Genomic DNA, 18029 nt, shown 5'->3' on the forward strand with positions numbered 1-18029 from the left:
GGAAAGCTGTCAGAGAAGAGAATTTGCGTTGGTTAAGCACCTGGTATTTGCTAGATACTGGGGTAGGGTTACTGTTCGCATTTTACAAATGAGGAGACTGGGGCCCAGAGAGGTTAAATAACTTGCTCAAAGTCACCCAGCTTAGAGGTGGCAGAGCCACAATTCATGCTCCAGCCTGTTTGACTCCAGAGGATGTCCTAGCACACCATGGTTAATTACCTCAGTTCACATTACCAAATATTTGTTGAGTACCCACTCTTCATAAAGCACTGTTAATATAACATCAGTTTGTAGAGTTCCCATCATGGCTCAGCTCAGCGGAAATGAATCTGACTAGCATCCATGAGGACGCAGTCCAATCCTGGCCTTGCTCAGTGGGTTAAGAATCCGGCGTTGCCATGAGCTGTGGTATAGGTCACAGATGCAGCTCGGATCCCGTGTTACTGTGGCTGCAGCGTAGGCTGGCAGCTGTAGCTCCAGTTCAACCCCTAGCCTGGGAACCTCCTTACGCTGGAGGTGCAGCCCTAAAAAAAAAAAAATACACACACACACACACACACACACACACACACACACACACACACACACATTTGGGGGGTTTATTTTTCATAGAAATGGATAGAGATTTAGAGAACGAAGGCATCTGGAAGAGAATTTTGTCCAACCAAGTAATTTTCTAGGAACTAAAAACAAGGTCCAGAGTGACCAGGTGGCTCCAGGGCCATCCATTTCTGAATTTGAATTTAAATTTCCACTCACCTTAGTATTTGATTAAATTATATTGCTTTTCTTTCCTTCTTTACTTCTTTCTTTCTTTCTTTCTTTCTTTCTTTCTTTCTTTCTTTCTTTCTTTCTTTCTTCTTTCTTTTTCTCTGTCTTTTTAAAAGCATAATCCTTCATTGGTTCATACTTCAAGTCTTATTCAAGGGCTTAGTTCTGAGGGGTTTTCTGTGTAATTTTAGTTCCAAGTGATCTCTTTGACCAAGTTACATAAATTACTTTGTTTTGTTTTGTTTTGTTTGTTTGTCTTTTTGCCATTTCTTGGGCCACTCCCGCGGCATATGGAGATTCCCAGGCTAGGGTTCTAATCAGAGCTGTAGCTACCAGCCTACACCAGAGCCACAGCAACACGGGATCCGAGCTGCGTCTGCGACCTAGACCACAGCTCACGGCAATGCCCGATCCTTAACCCACTGAGCAAGGGCAGGGATCGAACCCGCAACCTCATAGTTCCTAGTCGGATTCGTTAACCACTGTGCCATGACGGGAACTCCCATAAATTGTTTAGTAGAAAGTTGGGTGTTTGAATGTGCTTTTGTCACTCAAACTGAATACAGGTTGCTTACAATATATTTGACTTTTTCATGTCATCGCAGTGACCTTCTATTGTGAACAGAGAGAATGTAAAATCTCCTAGCCTTTTCATGCCCTGGAGATAGCTCTTAATCCCTGTTCATAAATCTTCACTATTTATTTCATTCAGTTTTAGCCACCCTTCCATCCTGCCGGGTTAGTCTGTCCTTAGTTGGGGATGTACTTATCTAGAGAGCAGCCTGATCGCTGGAGGGGAGCCCAAGCTGCTGGCTGTCCCAGCAGCTGCACGTGGTGACGTGGTGAGTCTGCTGCAACCCACCAGGAAAACCATTGAGCAAGAGACTTCCCAGCACCAGTGGCATGGGAATGCATCTGTATGACTCCCTCTTGGCTCTTCATGAAGAGTGAGCAGTATAACTGGTGCATTTTTCCTTCTTAGTATTTCTAGCCTTCCCCCCCCCAAAAGAAAAGTCTTCGTGATATCAAACACCACGAGGAATGTAGGATATATTAAATTATGGAACCTAAATTCAGTTCATTTATCCTTTCTTTTTGTCTTTTTAGGGCCACACCCATGGCATATGGAGGTTCCCAGGCTAGGGGTCTAATCAGAGCTATAGCTGTTGGTCTACACCACAGCCACAGCAATGCCCAGATCCAAGCCGCATCTGCGATGCTGGAACCTTCACCCGCTGAGCAAGGCCAGGGATTGAACCAGCATCCTCACGGATGCTAGTCAGCTTCATTTCTGTTGGGCCACAGTGTGAACTCTCATTTATCCTTCTTTATTTCCCTGAATACCTAAAAAGCCACATTTAACCTACAGAACTGTGAGCTTTGCTGCTTGTCATGTGACTGTGTGGTTGAATGGGTCTCATTAAGCCTAAAGTGATTCCAAGAGCACAACCTGGGTATGACTCTTGATTAAATACAGGACTGAAAATCATCTAAGCCTACTTTTTAAATTGTTCTATAGCACTGAGTTTTTAGGAGTGGCCGCTGGTTTTTCATCTTGCCATACATGTAAGAATCACATTTTTATTTTAGGAAAACGCCCCTGGCCATGATATTCTTGGAGTAAAAATGCAGGGAATGAAACAGCATTTTCTTGTTTTTGACCCTGGTTCCTGTGATGTGATACATATAAATCTGATTACTGAGGGTGAGCATTCTGCCTCAGTTATCTTTATAATCAGAGCCTGAAATAGTCAGAAGGGGAGGGACAGTCTGCCCACTTCTTGCCTGAGAGAGCTGGGTGTTTTACCTTATAGATTTGTAAATACTGTTTTAGGAGGGTTTGTTTGTTTGTTTGTCTTTTTGATATTTCTAGGGCCGCTCCCATGGCATATGGAGGTTCCCAGGCTAGGGGTCCAGTCAGAGCTGTAGCCACCAGCCTACACCAGAGCCACAGCAATGCTGGATCCAAGCTGTGTCTGCAACCTACACCACAGCTCACGGCAACACCGGATCGTTAACCCACTGAGCAAGGGCAGGGACCGAACCCGCAACCTCATGGTTCCTAGTCGGATTCGTTAACCACTGCGCCACGACGGGAACTCCTAGGAGTTGTTTTTTGTTTTTTTTTTTTTAATTAAATTAATTTATCCCATCTGTAGTTATATCCTAGGAGTTTTTAAACTAAGAATTTCCCCTTGTCCCTTATATCCCACTGTTAAATACGTAGTCCTGAGCTCTGTGGGATAAAAATAAGAGGTATGCTCTACTGGGAAGATTGGTGTGCCTTTTCTTTTCAAGCCCGTCCTGTTCCTAAGAGGCCTGGTTCATTCGCTGCACACTTTTGTGATACCAGCCCAAGCCTAGGAAGAGAGCTGTCTTAGTCTGTTCAGGTGCTGTAACAATGCCAAAGATGGAATGGCTTGTAAACAACATTTATTCCTCACGGTTCTGGAGGCTGGGAAGTCGAAGATCAAGTCATTAGCAGATTCGGTTTCTGGTGAGAACACGCTTTCTGGTTCACAGATGGCCGTGTTCTTGCTGTATCTGCACATGGCGGGGGGAGGAGGTGAGAGAGCTCTCTGGGGTCACTTTTATAAGGGCACTAACTAATCCCATTCAGGACGGCTCCACCCTCTTGACCTGATGAACTCCTACAGGCTCCACCTCCAAATACCGGCACATTGAGGGTTAAGTTTCAACATCTGAATTTGGGGGGAATGTGGTCAGTCCGTAGCAGGGAGCCTGTGTGAAATGTAGCCCCACGACTGAGCATCAGGGCTCCCATTTCTCAGGGTGTGGTAGTGGAGCATCTTGCACAGTGAGTATGGGAAGTGTGGGCTTGATAAGAGGTTGGCTTACTTGTACCTGTGATTTTGGAAATGTATATGGTAAAATGCAGGAGTTGCCATTATGGCTCAGCGGGTTAAGAACCTGACAGTCTCTGTGGCCTCACTCAGTGGGTGAAGGATCCAGTGTTGTCACCAGCTCAGATCTGCTGTGGCTGTGGCTGTGGCTGTGGCCCATAGCTGCAGTTCCAATCGACCCCTAGCCTGGGAACTTCCATATGCCTTAGGTGTAAGACCAAAAAAAAGAAGGAAAGAAGGAGGGAAACTGTACAATGCATTGGGTAGAAAATTGGAACTTCGGAACTGGAAAGTTTAAAACTAAGCAAGCTTCTGCATTCTGAATCCGAAAAAGTACAATGAGGGTATGCTTGGAGAGTAGCCAAGCAGGGAAGGGCTTTCAAGAAACTGTGCCCATTTGATTGTTGCAAGCTGTAGAACCTGCAAGAGGCAACTTGTAGCCATCATTCTGAAAGTTTAAATCAACAATGAGCTGGTGAACATAATTTCGGTGTGGCTTCTCCTGTGGTTATATAATGTATTGACTTTCATTCTTATGAAATAGTAGCCTTAACTCTTATGGGTGTAAAAAGAACAGAAAGAATATTGGAGCAAATCCACACCCATGGGCATTTTACTCTTCTCACTGTCCTGTTCAGAATAAACATTTACCTACCATGAACTCTCAGTGGCAGTTATTTAAACACAATGTTACTGTCGTGAAATGCTATTTGTTTATCCACTCTTTGAATATTATTGCATGCTGCCCACATACGTAACGTATCTGACCTTCCTCCCTCATGCGATATTGTATTAGATATTTTGCAGGATGAGCACAGTAAGAAAGCCTTCTCTCAAGAGCAGCAGGCCACAGGAGCAAATGGCAGAAAGGAGAGGAAGATCATTTAATAAAACACTGAGCCAGACTCTGAAGCCGTGTACTCAGTGTCCAGCACCTTTGTCTCATGGTCTCAGAACACATTCAAGAATAACCCAAGTGAACACTAGTTTGTTCTGGAGCCATGTCAAGAGAAACTCATAACTCAGAGGTTAACTAAACTAGTTTTTATATGCCTAGGGTAGTTCTGGGAAGGTTCCTGATCCAATCCTAGGGAAAAATCAGAATTTCCATGCAAATCAGTATTTTAAATGTTATATTTATATGCTCTGGTCTTTACACAACATGCTTTATTGCTTTTTTTTTTTTTTTTTTTTTTTTTTTTTTTTTTGTCATTTTGCTATTTCTTTGGGCCGCTCCTGCGGCATATGGAGGTTCCCAGGCTAGGGGTCGAATTGGAGCTGCAGCCATCGGCCTACGCCAGAGCCACAGCAACACTAGATCCGAGCCGCATCTGCAACCTACACCACAGCTCACGGCAACACCGGATCATTAACCCACTGAGCAAGGGCAGGGATCGAACCCGCAACCTCATGGTTCCTGGTGGATTCGTTAACCACTGTGCCACGATGGGAACTCCCACTTTTTTTTTTTTTTAAGTGTATTGATTTACAGTGTTGTGCCAGTTTCTGCTGTACAGCATAGTGAGCCAGTCATTCACATACGTACATTCTCTTTCTCATGTTATCTTCCATCATGTTCTATCCCTGGAGATTGGATATAGCTCCCTGTGCGGTGCAGTAGGACCTCATTGCTTATCCGTTCTAAATGGAATAGTTGTCATCCACTAACCCCAGACTCCCAGCTGATCCCACTCCCTGTTCCCTCCCCTTTGGTAACCACAAGTCTGTTCTCTATGTCTGTGACTCTGTTTCTCTTTTGTAGATAGGTTCATTTGTGCCATGTTTTTGCTTTTTTCTGATTAAAAAATTACATAGGTTATTATAAAGAATTTGGGGAATATGTAAAAACTTTAAATCATTTGTGATTCTTTTTGCTACCTAGAGATAACCACAATTCATATGTCATTTTATTTCTTCCCCATCTCTCTTGTTATACATATAATTCTTTTTTTTTTTTTTTAATCATGTCTTCTTGAACTTTGAGGGACTGTACTGACCCTGGATCAGATTGATATTCTGGAGACAGAGCTGTCTTTGGAGAGAGACTTTGACCTTGAGTGCACAGTGTAGTAAGGAGACTACTTCCTCTGAATGATGGGATGAACCACTTTTCTTTCTTTGACTGTCATACTCTGATGGAATCAGAATCTTGGAATTGCTCAGAACCTCAGAGATCAGGGTCCATGGGGATCGGGGTCACGGACTCTGGGAGACACAGTTCTGCGGCTACGTAGAAGCTGTTAACAACCAGGGAGAAAAGCCTATTCCTAATGTAAGACATAAATGGAACCTACTAGCCTCATGATATGAGTCTTCATAACCTACTGGTTCATTTTACAGTAATCAATAGAGTGATGTAGGTACCTTTGCTTTGTTTCACAAAAAGAAGTGAACTCCTTTTATTCCTTTTTTTTTCAGCCACACCTGCAGCATGCGGAAGTTCTCAGGCCAGGGATCAAACCCAAGCCACAGTAGTGACCCAAGCCACAGCAGTGACAACACTAGATCCTTCACCTGCTAGGGAACCAGGGAACACCTCAACTTTATTTTAAATATGTTATCACATAAATGCATATAGACCGAATCAATGGAATATTTTTAAATGTAAAGCAAGCTTTACTTGTTTTATTTTTACTTCAATTAAAATAAACAAAAGCCACAGATTTTTAATGATTCTGTCGCAGCTCTCTAGAATCAAAGAAACAAATTAAAATCAGGGATTATGTTGAAAAAAGTTTTGAATTGAGGGAAAGGGATTGTTTGGAAGATGAAGATACTAATTAATTTTAAATCTTATTATAAAACTGTTGAAAATAGTTTAAGGGAAGAGAATTAAAACTTAACTTCCCCTGAACTTAAATTTAGTTAAATTATGATATTTAGCTTCTCTTATTCTCTCTGATTGGATTAGCCATTTACAATCTGCTGGTCAGCTTCTGGAACCATAGCCAACTGAACTAATGACTCATCTCCCCACATAAATGCATAGAATTGCCAGTTAAAATAAAACTAACAGGAATTCCCATCATAGCTCAGTGGTAATGAACCCGGCTAGTATCCATGAGAATGCAGGTTTGATCCCTGGCCTCGCTCAGTGGATTAAGGATCCAGCGTTGCTGTGAGCTGTGTGGTGTAGGTCGCATACGTGGCTCAGATCTGGCATTGCTGTGGCTGTGGTGTAGGCTGGCAGCTGCAGCTCGATTGGCCCTGACTAGAAACAATGGGAGCACCTTGCTGCAAACACAACATCTGTATAGACATTTTTGTATAGACATTTTTGTGCTCTAATATGGACATTACTGTTAGACATCCTTATGAATAGACCTGTGGTTACTCTACTTTTCTGTCACATTGGGATTCTTTATTTAATGGAGAGTCTTTGAGCCTGAGTTATAATTGCTGTTATAATAGTGTGTTATAATAGTCTATTATAATAGTTATAATAGTCTGTCCCAGTCTATCTTTAAATCCTCAAGTCCTACCTAAATAAACTACTTATGTATCCCAAGGATATTTAGACCTTGGGTTCTGTAACTTTGGGATGATTAGTAAATAGGCTATGATCATTCATCTCTGCAAAAGTCTAGAATAACTTTTTAAAAACATTTTTAATGATGGTTGTGGTAAAATACATATAGCATAATGTTTGTCATTTTAAGCATATTTAGGTGTACAATTCAGTCGTCATTAATTATATTCACAGTGTTGTAACCAGCCATGACCACTGTCTATTTCCAACATCGTTCATCAGTCCAAACAGAAACTCTGCACATAAGAGATAACTCCCCATTCCTTCCTCTTCCAGGCCCTGGAAACCTCTAATCTCCATTCTTTCTAATCTCTGATTTTGCCAATTGGAGATACGTCCTATGAGTGGAATCATCCAATATTTATCCTTTTGTGTCTGGCTTACTCCACTTAGCCTAATGCTTTCAAGGGTTCATCTATGTTGTAGCAAGTATCAGAACTTAATTACTTTTTATGGCTGAATAATATTCTATCTATATATTACATTTTATTTATCTCTTCAACACTTGATTAGCACTTGAGCTGTCTCTACCTTTTGACTGCTGTGAATAATGCAGCTGTGAGTGTTGACATACAAGTATATGTTAGAGTCCCTACAATAGCATTTTGGAATTGAGAAATAAATGTAAATTCTTTCCTTTTTTTTTTTTTTTTTTTGCGTTTTAGGGCTGTATTCAAGGCATATGGAGGTTCCCAGGCTAGGGGTCTAATCGGAGCTACCGTTGCCAGCCTACGCCACAGCCATAGCAATGTAGGATCCAAGCCACATCTGCAACCTACACCACAGCTCATGGCAACACTAGATCCTTAACTCCTGAGCGAGGCCAGGGATCAAACCCACAACCTCACAGTTACTAGTCAGATTCATTTTCACTGCACCACAACAGGAATTCCCTAAATGTAAATTCTTTACACAGAAAAATTAAGTCATCTGGATTTCAGTGTTGACTAAAATTATTAGTTCAGTGTAATTTAAGTATACATAGATACAAATCTAAGTATCTCTTTATTGTGTATCGCTCTTATAAAATCAAAATCAATTTTTCAGTTAAATAAAAATGCAACCATAAAATCAGTACAATAGAAATGAACAATTTTCATCAAATTATATGTACTAAAAATTAATGTTTTGTTGGTTTTAATAGTGTAAAAGTATATTTACATTTTTTGGCACAATAGAGTATTATTTTAGCCTTCATCGTTAATGGCGAACTTTTTTAAACCACTAATCCATTATATTGATAGGCAGTCCATTTGCTAGAATACCCCAGAATGTCAATCAGGAAATCAACAATTAAAGAAAAAATTATTTGGTGCATATTTACTACAACAGTTTTCATTAATGAATTGTTGGCAAGCAGGTAATTATAAAGGCAAGTCTATCTAAATACATCGCCTTGCCATCAGATAGTGGCTGCTATAGCACAGGTTTTAGTATCTCAGTTAATCCCAGGTATTTCTGTTGGAGCGTGTTTGAATTGCTAACATGGTATCACTTGACCTTCAGTTATTGCAAATACCACTTACTTATTTAATCTACCTCTGCTTGTTATTAGTCCATTTCCATGAAACAAGTACAGCACTCTAAAGTGTGTCGTTTTCATGATGTTAAATCAAATTCTTAGTTTATTAAAAATTGGAACGTAAAGTCTTATAAAGTATCTTTTACATGTAAATTATTTGGAAGAGTTTTTCATAACTAAAAAATTAAAATATGAGCACAACAAAAGGACACAAGGTAATGGTTGTTATTTTGTCATTAGTATATGCCTACTCAAGAGCTGCTAGCATGTTTACCAATACTTGGAGAGATAAATTCTCTCTCCAGGGTATCATTTGGCAGTATCTCTAATGTAAACACAAAAACTAGCTGGAACACTGAAAATCCCATGTGCTGAATTATGAAATGGTCATCCAAGGATTCAGAATATTCTTTTTGTTGTTGTTGTTGTTGCTTTTTTTAGGGCCACACCTGCAGCCTAAGGAAGTTCCCAGGCTAGGGGTTGAATCACAGCTACAGCTGCTGGCCCACGCCACAGCCACAGCAATGCAGGACCCAAGCTGCGTCTGTGACCAACACCACAGTTCACAGCAACACGGGTCCTTAACCCACTGAGCAAGGCCAGGGATTGAACCCACATCCTCCTGGATACTAGCTGGGTTCATTTTCACTGAGCCACAGTGGGAACTCCCAGAGTATTCTTGAATTTATTTTTTATTGATACAAACACTTTTAAAGGTCACAGGATTTTGATACCCCAAAGAATATACAAAATATGCCGAAGGCTAGCACGCCCCTATTTTGACCAATACTAGCCCCAATATTATTGCTTCCTCACATTGAACTCTCATGCTTTATTCACAAAGATTTGATCTGCCACTTATTACTATTTATAATAGCCAAGACATGGAAGCAACCTAAATGTCCAATGACAGATCAATGGATAAAGATGTGGTGTACACACACACACACACACACACACACACACACCAGAATACTACTCAACCATAAAAATGAATGAAATGATGCCATTTGCAGCAATATGGATGGACCTGGAGATTATCATTTTAAGTGAAGTAAGTCAGATGAAGACAAATACCATGTATCACTTGTAAATGGAATCTGAAACTTGATACTTATTTGCAAAACAGAAACAGAGTCACAAATATAGAAAGCAAACTTCTGGTTACCAAAGGGGAAAGATGGGAGAGAGGGTTAAATTAGGAGTTTGAGATTAGCAGATGCAAACTACTATATATAAAAGATATAACAAGGTCCTACAGAGAGCTATACTCAATATCTTATAATATGTCATAGTGGAAAAGAATCTGAAAAAAAGATGTGTGTGTGTGTGTGTGTATATGAATCACTTTGCTGTGTACCAGGAACTAGTACACATTATAAATCAACTATGTTCCAATAAAAAAAATAGAGGGCTTGTGATTTCCAAACTTCCCATGAACCGTATTTTTACAATAAAATTCATTTATGATTATTTAATAAATAAAATTGCCATATGGATGAATAATTGTATTTATTGCCCAACTAATACATTTTCTCCCTACTTGGAAAAATAAACTATGAAAAGTTTGATGAAGACAGAACCTCTACACACAGTGGACACTCAGAGAATCTTAAGGAATCATTTTGATAGCCCCCTTCAATCCTTATAAGAAAAACTATCAAATCCACCTTGATAAATGTCTCATTTAATCACTGATAATGCTCCGTCCTCATTTTCCCGTATTGACCCCATGTCAGCCCTCAAACTTCTGTTTTCTATCTAGTCACACCACCTTCAAAACAGATTTCACAATATTTTTAAAGAAACCCCAACTCTTACAATGAAAAAAAAAAAGGTATAATAAATAACACTAATTCAGTATGTAGAGTCCCAAAGGGGAGTCTCCTTTCTGACCAAGACACCTCCATTTTCATTAATTGCTGACATTCTTTCATTGTACTTACAACTCTTGATTGGCCATATTTTATCTCCACAAAAGTAATAAAAATTTTTTTGTCTTTTTAGGGCCACGCCTGCAGCATATGGAGGTTCCCAGGCTAGGGGTTGAATCGGAGCTATAGCCACAGCCACAGCAATGCCAGATCTGGGCCGAGTCTGCGACCTACACTACATCTCACAGCAATGCTGGATCCTTAACCTGCTGAGTGAGGTCAGGGATCGAATCCACATGCTCATGGATGCTAGTCAGGTTCGTTAACCACTGAGCCACGATGGGAATCCCAAAAGTAATAAAATTTTAATGACTACATGTGATTTAGTTAATCTAGAGAATGATATCTCCATTTTTTTGCATTTTCTTTTTTTTTTTTTTGGTCTTTTTAGGGCCACACCCACAGCATATGTAGGTTCCCAGGCTAGAGGTCGAATCAGAGCTGTAACCACTGGCCTACACCACAGCCACAGCAACACCGGATCCTTAACCCACTAAGCAGGTCCAGGGATCAAACCCGCAACCTCATGGATGCTAGTCATATTTGTTTCCGCTGAACTCCTTTTTTCTTTTTTTTTTTCATTTTAAGAATTAAGTTTAATATCGAAACCAAACTAGCAGTTACCAGAGGGGAACATTGGGAGGATAGATTAAGAGGTTGGAATTAACATATACACACTGCTATATATAAAATAGATAAGTAACAAGGACCTACTGTATATCACAGGGAAATCTACTCAATATTTTGTACTAACCTATATGGGAAAAGAATCTGAAAAAGAACAGATATATATATATATATATATAAAATTGATTTACCTTGCTGTACGCCTGAAACTAACACAATATTGTAGTCAACCATACTCCAATAAAAATTTAAAAATTAAGTTAAAAAATAAGTTTAATAAACACTTTTGTGTGTGTTTGTGTCTTTTTAGGGCCTCACCCTTGGCATATGGAGGTTCCCAGGCTAGGGGTCGAATTGGAGCTGTAGCTGCTGGCCTATCCCACTTGGGATCTGAGCTGCGTCTGTGACCTACCCCACCTCTTATGGCAGTGCTGGATCCTTAACCCACTGAGCGAGGCCAGGGATCGAACCCGCCACCTCATGGTTCCTAGTCGGATTTGTTTCCTCTGCGCCACAATGGGAACTCCAATAAACACTATTTTTTACCATGACACTCTGCAGCACAGTTTTCTAACATATAATCCATTTCAAAGTATAAGTATAGCTTCTCTATCAAATCACCACCAAAGGTCAAGAATCTACCCGTCTATCCTTTACAATACCTTGCATACACACAGTGTAAGAGCAATAATCTATTTTAAATGAATGATTAGATAAATAATATAATTGGGTATTACCTGAATCTATTCCAGTAATATTTAAGAAGCCCTACCTCAATTTTTTTGTTTGTTTTTTTTTTTTTTTTTTTTTTTTTTTTGCTTTTTAGGGCCGTACCCGAGGCATATGGAGGTGTCCAGACTAGGGGTCCAATCAGAACTACAGCTGCTGGCCTATACCACAGCCACAGCAACGCAGGATCCTTGCCGCATCTGTGATCTACACCACAGCACACAGCAGTGCTGGATCCTTAACCCAGTGAGCGAGGCCAGGGATCAAATGCACAACCTTTCTGCTGCACCACGAGGGGAACTCTCCTACCTCAATTTTTTGTGACTGTTCAGTAGAAGTTCAGTCTTGTTGTAGACTCCCGGAGGAGACATTATGCAGAGAAAATGGACTTAACTCTTAGGAAGAGGGCTTTGACTGTAAATAAATATGGTATCTTCCCTTAGTCATCCTCCTCTGCTGTCAGTCTTGCTAACTTGCCGATGGGTAACCTCTTCTATTGCCAATTCACCCCAACTTCTTTTTTAAGTTTTTCAGGAAGCCTCATATAAATGCTTAATTTGTAAGAATGCTGCCAAAGACAGTTTTATCAGCATCACATACTTGCTGAGCACATATACATCTTTATAAATGTACGTAAAAGAAAATCGAATAGGAAACCTATTTTGTGAGACATTTATAAATTTTATGCAATTTTGTGTTTGTTTTTTTGAACAGGCAGAAATACTCAGTGTCCTCAGTCACAGAAACATCATCCAGTTTTATGGAGTAATTCTTGAACCTCCCAACTATGGTATCGTCACAGGTAGGAACTCGTTTGACTTCTTTCTTTCCCCGGTTACCTAGCTTTAGATTCTTTAATATGCTAAAATGCTTAATATTAGGTTCAGTCATGAATTGTGTGCTACTGTCAGGTGTCACTTTTGTTGCTATAAAGCATTAATAAAACTGATTATATCAATATAATTAAGAATGGTGTTTCCACTTCTACCCATGTTTAATTGTGGTAATTATATCTGCGTAAATGCTATTTAAATGCACTTGCAGCTGCAATACCAATATTTAAAGGTGCCGTTTAACTAAAATTTCATTTAATTAGTTGAAATGAGCGATGTTTTTTGTAACTCTGTGACCTTTTACAAATTAAGATTTCTTGAGCTCTTCATGTTGTAATTCTTTGCAAGACATTTTAATCCCATTAGAGTATTCTTTCTTCAAGGTCTCTGACATGAGAATAATATTTTTCAGGTTTGGTCATCTGGGTTGGTAATGACCTTCATCTAAATTATCACACAATTTGGAGCAGCAGTTTATAACTGATGGAAATACCCTTTCTAAAAAGGGGCACGCATAAAATTCTGCCATATAAAAATACACCGAAAGGCATATATTTTTAGTACTTTATACCTTCATCTGTATAATCCAGTGAACACACATCTATGATAAGTATAATGTTCAGTTTTACCATAAATAACTTTGATCAAGTTCTTTATCGTGGCAATTCTTTGATTCAAACAAAACACACAAGAAAACCTTGAAAGATGAGCTCTATTTTCTACTCTAGCAGTAAGAACCTGGATTGTCTTTGTATAAAATAACAAAGACACCCTTAATAAAAAAGGACTCACAATTATCTCATCTAACATTTAGAATAATCCTATGAGATAGATAAAATAATTTCTATTTCACTTAAGAAACTAAAACTCGACTGGGTCACTCTGCTGTATGGCAGAAATTGCTGCAACATTGTAAATCACCTATACTTTAATAAAAAGAAAAATTTTTTTAAAAAGAACCTAAAAACACTAAGTATTTTTCCAAGGTTACCCAGCTAGGGGTAGAATCACAGTGGTATAAATTTCTTGATTGATTTTGTGCAGAATCTCTTTGTGTGTACAAGCTAGGTTCTGGAAGACTTGAGCAGAGCATAGATCCAGCAGATATGGAGGGGGCTGACTGTACTGCTCCATTTTATATAAGTTACTTGAGCATCCATGGATTTTGGTATCTGCAAGCGGTCCTGGAGCCAGTCCCCCACAGATACTGAGGGAAACATGGGCAAACTGAGTCAAGTTCGGAAGATCAGATGGATTAGGGATGATAAATAACACTTGCCCTGCTTCTTGAAATGAACACAAAGAAGTCTTCATATGGGGAGGTTAAGACAGAAAGAGAGACAGACAGGCACACAGATCTTGATCACTCAGCCTGGCCAGCTCCCCCTCTTTAGAACCTCATCGTCTTTCTCAGATGTTGGGGTTCTGAGAGGGGGAGACTTCAATGGCTTGAATATATTCCAACTTGAATGTACTTGTTAGTAGAAAAGGTTATTGCGGCAGGCAGCTGTTGTCACTCATACTGAGGACTTGAAAGAATAATTTATCAGGGTGATGGAATGGAATGAACACCGGGATAGGAATTGAGACATGTGAGATCTTGTCTTGATTCTCCCAAAGCTGCACATATGGGTCACTGAAGATCTATGGCTCAGTTTTCTCATATGTGAATGATGGGAGTAGAATTGATGACTTCTGGATGAGAGGATGTATGTGTTATGTGTGCACCTGTGTGTGTGTGTTTGCTGAAACTTCACATCACAGAGAAGATTTTATAAAACCGGCTTATGAGAAGACCTGGGACAGAGTCCAAGAGGCAGCCGCCACTTTATTTCCCTTGAAAGGAAGTGAACTTCTTTCCTCCAGGTCTACAAAGAAATGGGGTGACTAGACTCTCAGACTCCAAAGTCAAAAAAAAAAAAAAAAAAGATGTAAGAGTGGATTATCTTTTCTTTGATCTTTGGAAACCTTAATTGTGTACTACTCTCAGTCTTTTAACTTTTTTTTTTTCTTTACTAACTAAATACTTCAGAGCTAGGAATGTGATGGTAAGATAACCCCTGAGGGGGGGGGGTGGCTATAAATGGGAAACTCTTAGGATGGCCTCCTTGGATTTGATTAAATGCTGGAGCAGCTCACAGAACTCAGGAAAATAGTTTGCTTACTAGATTACTGGTTTTACAAAGGATATTAAAGGATAAAAGTGAGCAGCCAGCTGAAGAGATACATAAGGTGAAGTCCAGAAGGGCCCTGAGCACAGAGATGTCTGCCTTTGGAGTGAGCCACCCCCTCTAGCATGTGGATGTGTTTTGCCCACCAATATAGAACCTGTCTGAACCCCATCCTTTTGGATTTTTATAGAGATTTCACTGTGTAAGCATGATTGATTAAATCACTGACCATTGGTCATTTTTAGCCTCCTGTCCTCTCCTCCCTCCTCAGAGGTGTGTGTATTGGTTGGGGGGAGGCACGGAGGGGCAGGTCGGGGGGGCCCCGGGGAGTAGGCTGAAAGTTTCAACCCTCTGATTGCTTGCTTTCTTCCCCTGGCAACCAGCCCCCATCCTTAGGGGCTTTCTAAAAGTTACTTCATTAATGCAAACTCAAATGTGGTTTTGTTATGAGTAAAAAGATTCCCCTTTCACCTTTATGGCTCGGGAGCTATTTCAGGAACCAAGGAACAAAGACCAAATATTATAACAAAAGATGTTCTCATTGCTCTTTTTGCTTATTAGTAAATTACAAGGATTTTAGAAGACTTATGCCAGAAACAGGAAAAAAACAAATATATATATATCACAGTATCACAAATCATCTTTCCTGTAGTCTAAGATGTTCAAAATATAGTAGTTTTTGCTGCTCTGTAAGATGCTGTCTTTGGATATTTATCTCAATACAAGTGCCCAATGGCATAACAGTAGGATTTTGGCTATTTTAGTCCCATGAAGTATGTTTACAACCCTAACTATCACTTTTTAAAGCGAACTTTAGAAGACCTATTTTTAAGGACATCCCACACTTGGCAATTGAGAGCTCACAGGTCCATAAATAATCACTCTGTGTTAAATTTGGTTGTCTCTTTTTTGTAGTTGTAGTTTCTTATTCATACAGGTGACCTCTGTAAGCCTTTAAAAACTAGCTTTGATGTAATCTCAGGCTTAGAGATTTTTTTTCTGCAAATATGTTTTGTTCTTCCAAATAAAGTGATTGAGGAGTTCCCTGGTGGCCTAATGGTTAAAGATCCAGTTGTTACTGCTGTGGTTCAGGTCACTGCTGTGGGGTGAGTTCAGTCCCTAGAACTTGCGCATGATGCCAGTGTGGCCAAAAAAACAAAACAAAACAAAGCCCAAAAGACCTAAAATAAAGTAATTGAGAGGGCACCCTATAATATGAGAAATTTTAGAAGTATCTGAATATGAAGTTTCCCACTTTTTTCTGAGGGATAATTTTTTGGTGATGAAGTTGAATTTTGCTTTATATTTGGCATCCACAGTACCTCTTAAAGGATATGAAGCAGTCGTCTACCAAGTGCTATTTTAGTAATGCAGAACTATTTGGTATATCACCAGAGATTTTTTTTTTTATTTATAGAAAGCAGCTTAATTGTCTAGAGTATTTGGTTGTATACTACCTATTAACCTATTAGTATAGACTACCAATGCATTTATTGTTACATTGGACCGAACTACTTTATAGTAAAATTTTATTTATTTATTTATGTCTTTTGTCTTTTTAGGGCCGCACCCATGGCATACGGAGGTTCCCAAGCCAGGGGTCTAATCAGAGTTGTTGCTGCCGGCCTACGCCAGAGCCACAGCAACTGGGGATCCGAGCCGAGTCTTCGACCTACACCACAGCTCATGGCAATGCCAGATCTTTAACCCACTGAGAGAGGCCAGGGATAGGACCTGCAACCTCATAGTTCCTAGTCGGATTTGTTAACCACTGCACCATGACGGGAACTCCTATTTTATAGTAAAATTCAAACTCTTCCCTTGCTTGCCATTCCTTTACTCACGTAAGATTATTTTTGTAGTTTTATGCTATTTGGCTGATTCTTCTTACATAACTTTGATGTCAAGATAAAAATTAAATAGGAACAAAAAAATGGGAATGTGAGTCTTATCACTGAGGTAATTCATGTTTTGTTATAAGTACTACTATTTTTCTCAAGGAATAAATTCTCATAACATACATTTAATTGCATGAATTGACTTTAGTTTCAGAATATTATTCCTGCCTTATGTTTTCAGAAAGAGGAGAAATTCTTAAAAGCTATTTGTTGAAAATGTGGACATTATCATTATGACGTTGAAATTATAAATCATTAAACTTGAGTGGGTTAATTCTCAGCCTTCTAAAATGAGGCTCATCCTTTCTCCAAACTGGCCTTTAATATAAAAGGGAGTTTTCTGGGAGGGACTTCCAGCTACAGATGAATTACGAGGTCAGCAAATCCTCTCCCCAAAAGCACCAATAAATCTGGATAAAATTTTTGGCCTTCTGGAAATTGGCCAGAGGCTAACAACAATCTGAGAAGTGTTTGTGTGTGAAAAACTGCTGACTTTGGGTAATGGTAGTGGGAGTCAGCAGTGCTCTTGGCAGGGGTTGTTCTCATTCTTTTTACCTGCCCCCCATCCCAGCTCAGTCAGAACCAAAGGCAGGCCATAGCTGAAGGGTGCTCACCAGATTGGGAACAATGGGTAATGCCTGCATCCAGCAGCCTTGTCAGTGGAAGTGATAATCCTGGTGGCGGGTGAGCAGGGAGAGCCAACAGTTCTACTAGCCTGAATAAAGGGTTGTGACTGGGGCAAATGCATTCCTGGCTGAGGCTGCACACATATGCAGACTGGAGAGGCCCCAAGCCATCTCCATGCTCACTGTTAGCTCTGAGGCTGTATGAAAAGGAGGCAAAAAAGGCCTAGTGGAAAGTAAAGACTAGGGTGAATTTCGAATGTGCTGTCACTACTCAGCACACAAATCTTTCAGCCCAGGGTATTTAAGCACTTCTTGTGTATAATTATTGGTTGATCATTTACTTATACAGATATAAGACAGGTCCTATAAAAGTCCAGGCTTAGAAATAAAAACAAGATTTAAAAACAGCAACAAAAATAAATATATGATCAACAATAAATAAATAAATAAATAAATAAATACAAACAACAACAACTGAGCATGGACATCACTAGGGGAACACTGTAGGGTAGATAGATTTCATAA

General features: G+C 39.7%; 1 protein-coding gene across 6 annotated transcripts in view; it reads left to right on the forward strand.

Annotated features, from left to right (window-relative positions):
• Window positions 1–18029, forward strand: part of MAP3K20 (mitogen-activated protein kinase kinase kinase 20) — a 204077-nt gene that overhangs the window by 81206 nt on the left and 104842 nt on the right. For all 6 annotated transcript variants that reach the window (XM_021075200.1, XM_013990583.2, XM_021075199.1 and 3 more), the window contains exon 3: window positions 12691–12778. In XM_021075200.1, the coding sequence (XP_020930859.1) occupies window positions 12691–12778 (88 nt within the window). The remainder of the gene's footprint in view (window positions 1–12690; window positions 12779–18029) is intronic.

Source organism: Sus scrofa, chromosome 15 (assembly GCF_000003025.6).
Source record: "Sus scrofa isolate TJ Tabasco breed Duroc chromosome 15, Sscrofa11.1, whole genome shotgun sequence".
Classification (NCBI taxonomy): Eukaryota; Metazoa; Chordata; class Mammalia; order Artiodactyla; family Suidae; genus Sus; species Sus scrofa.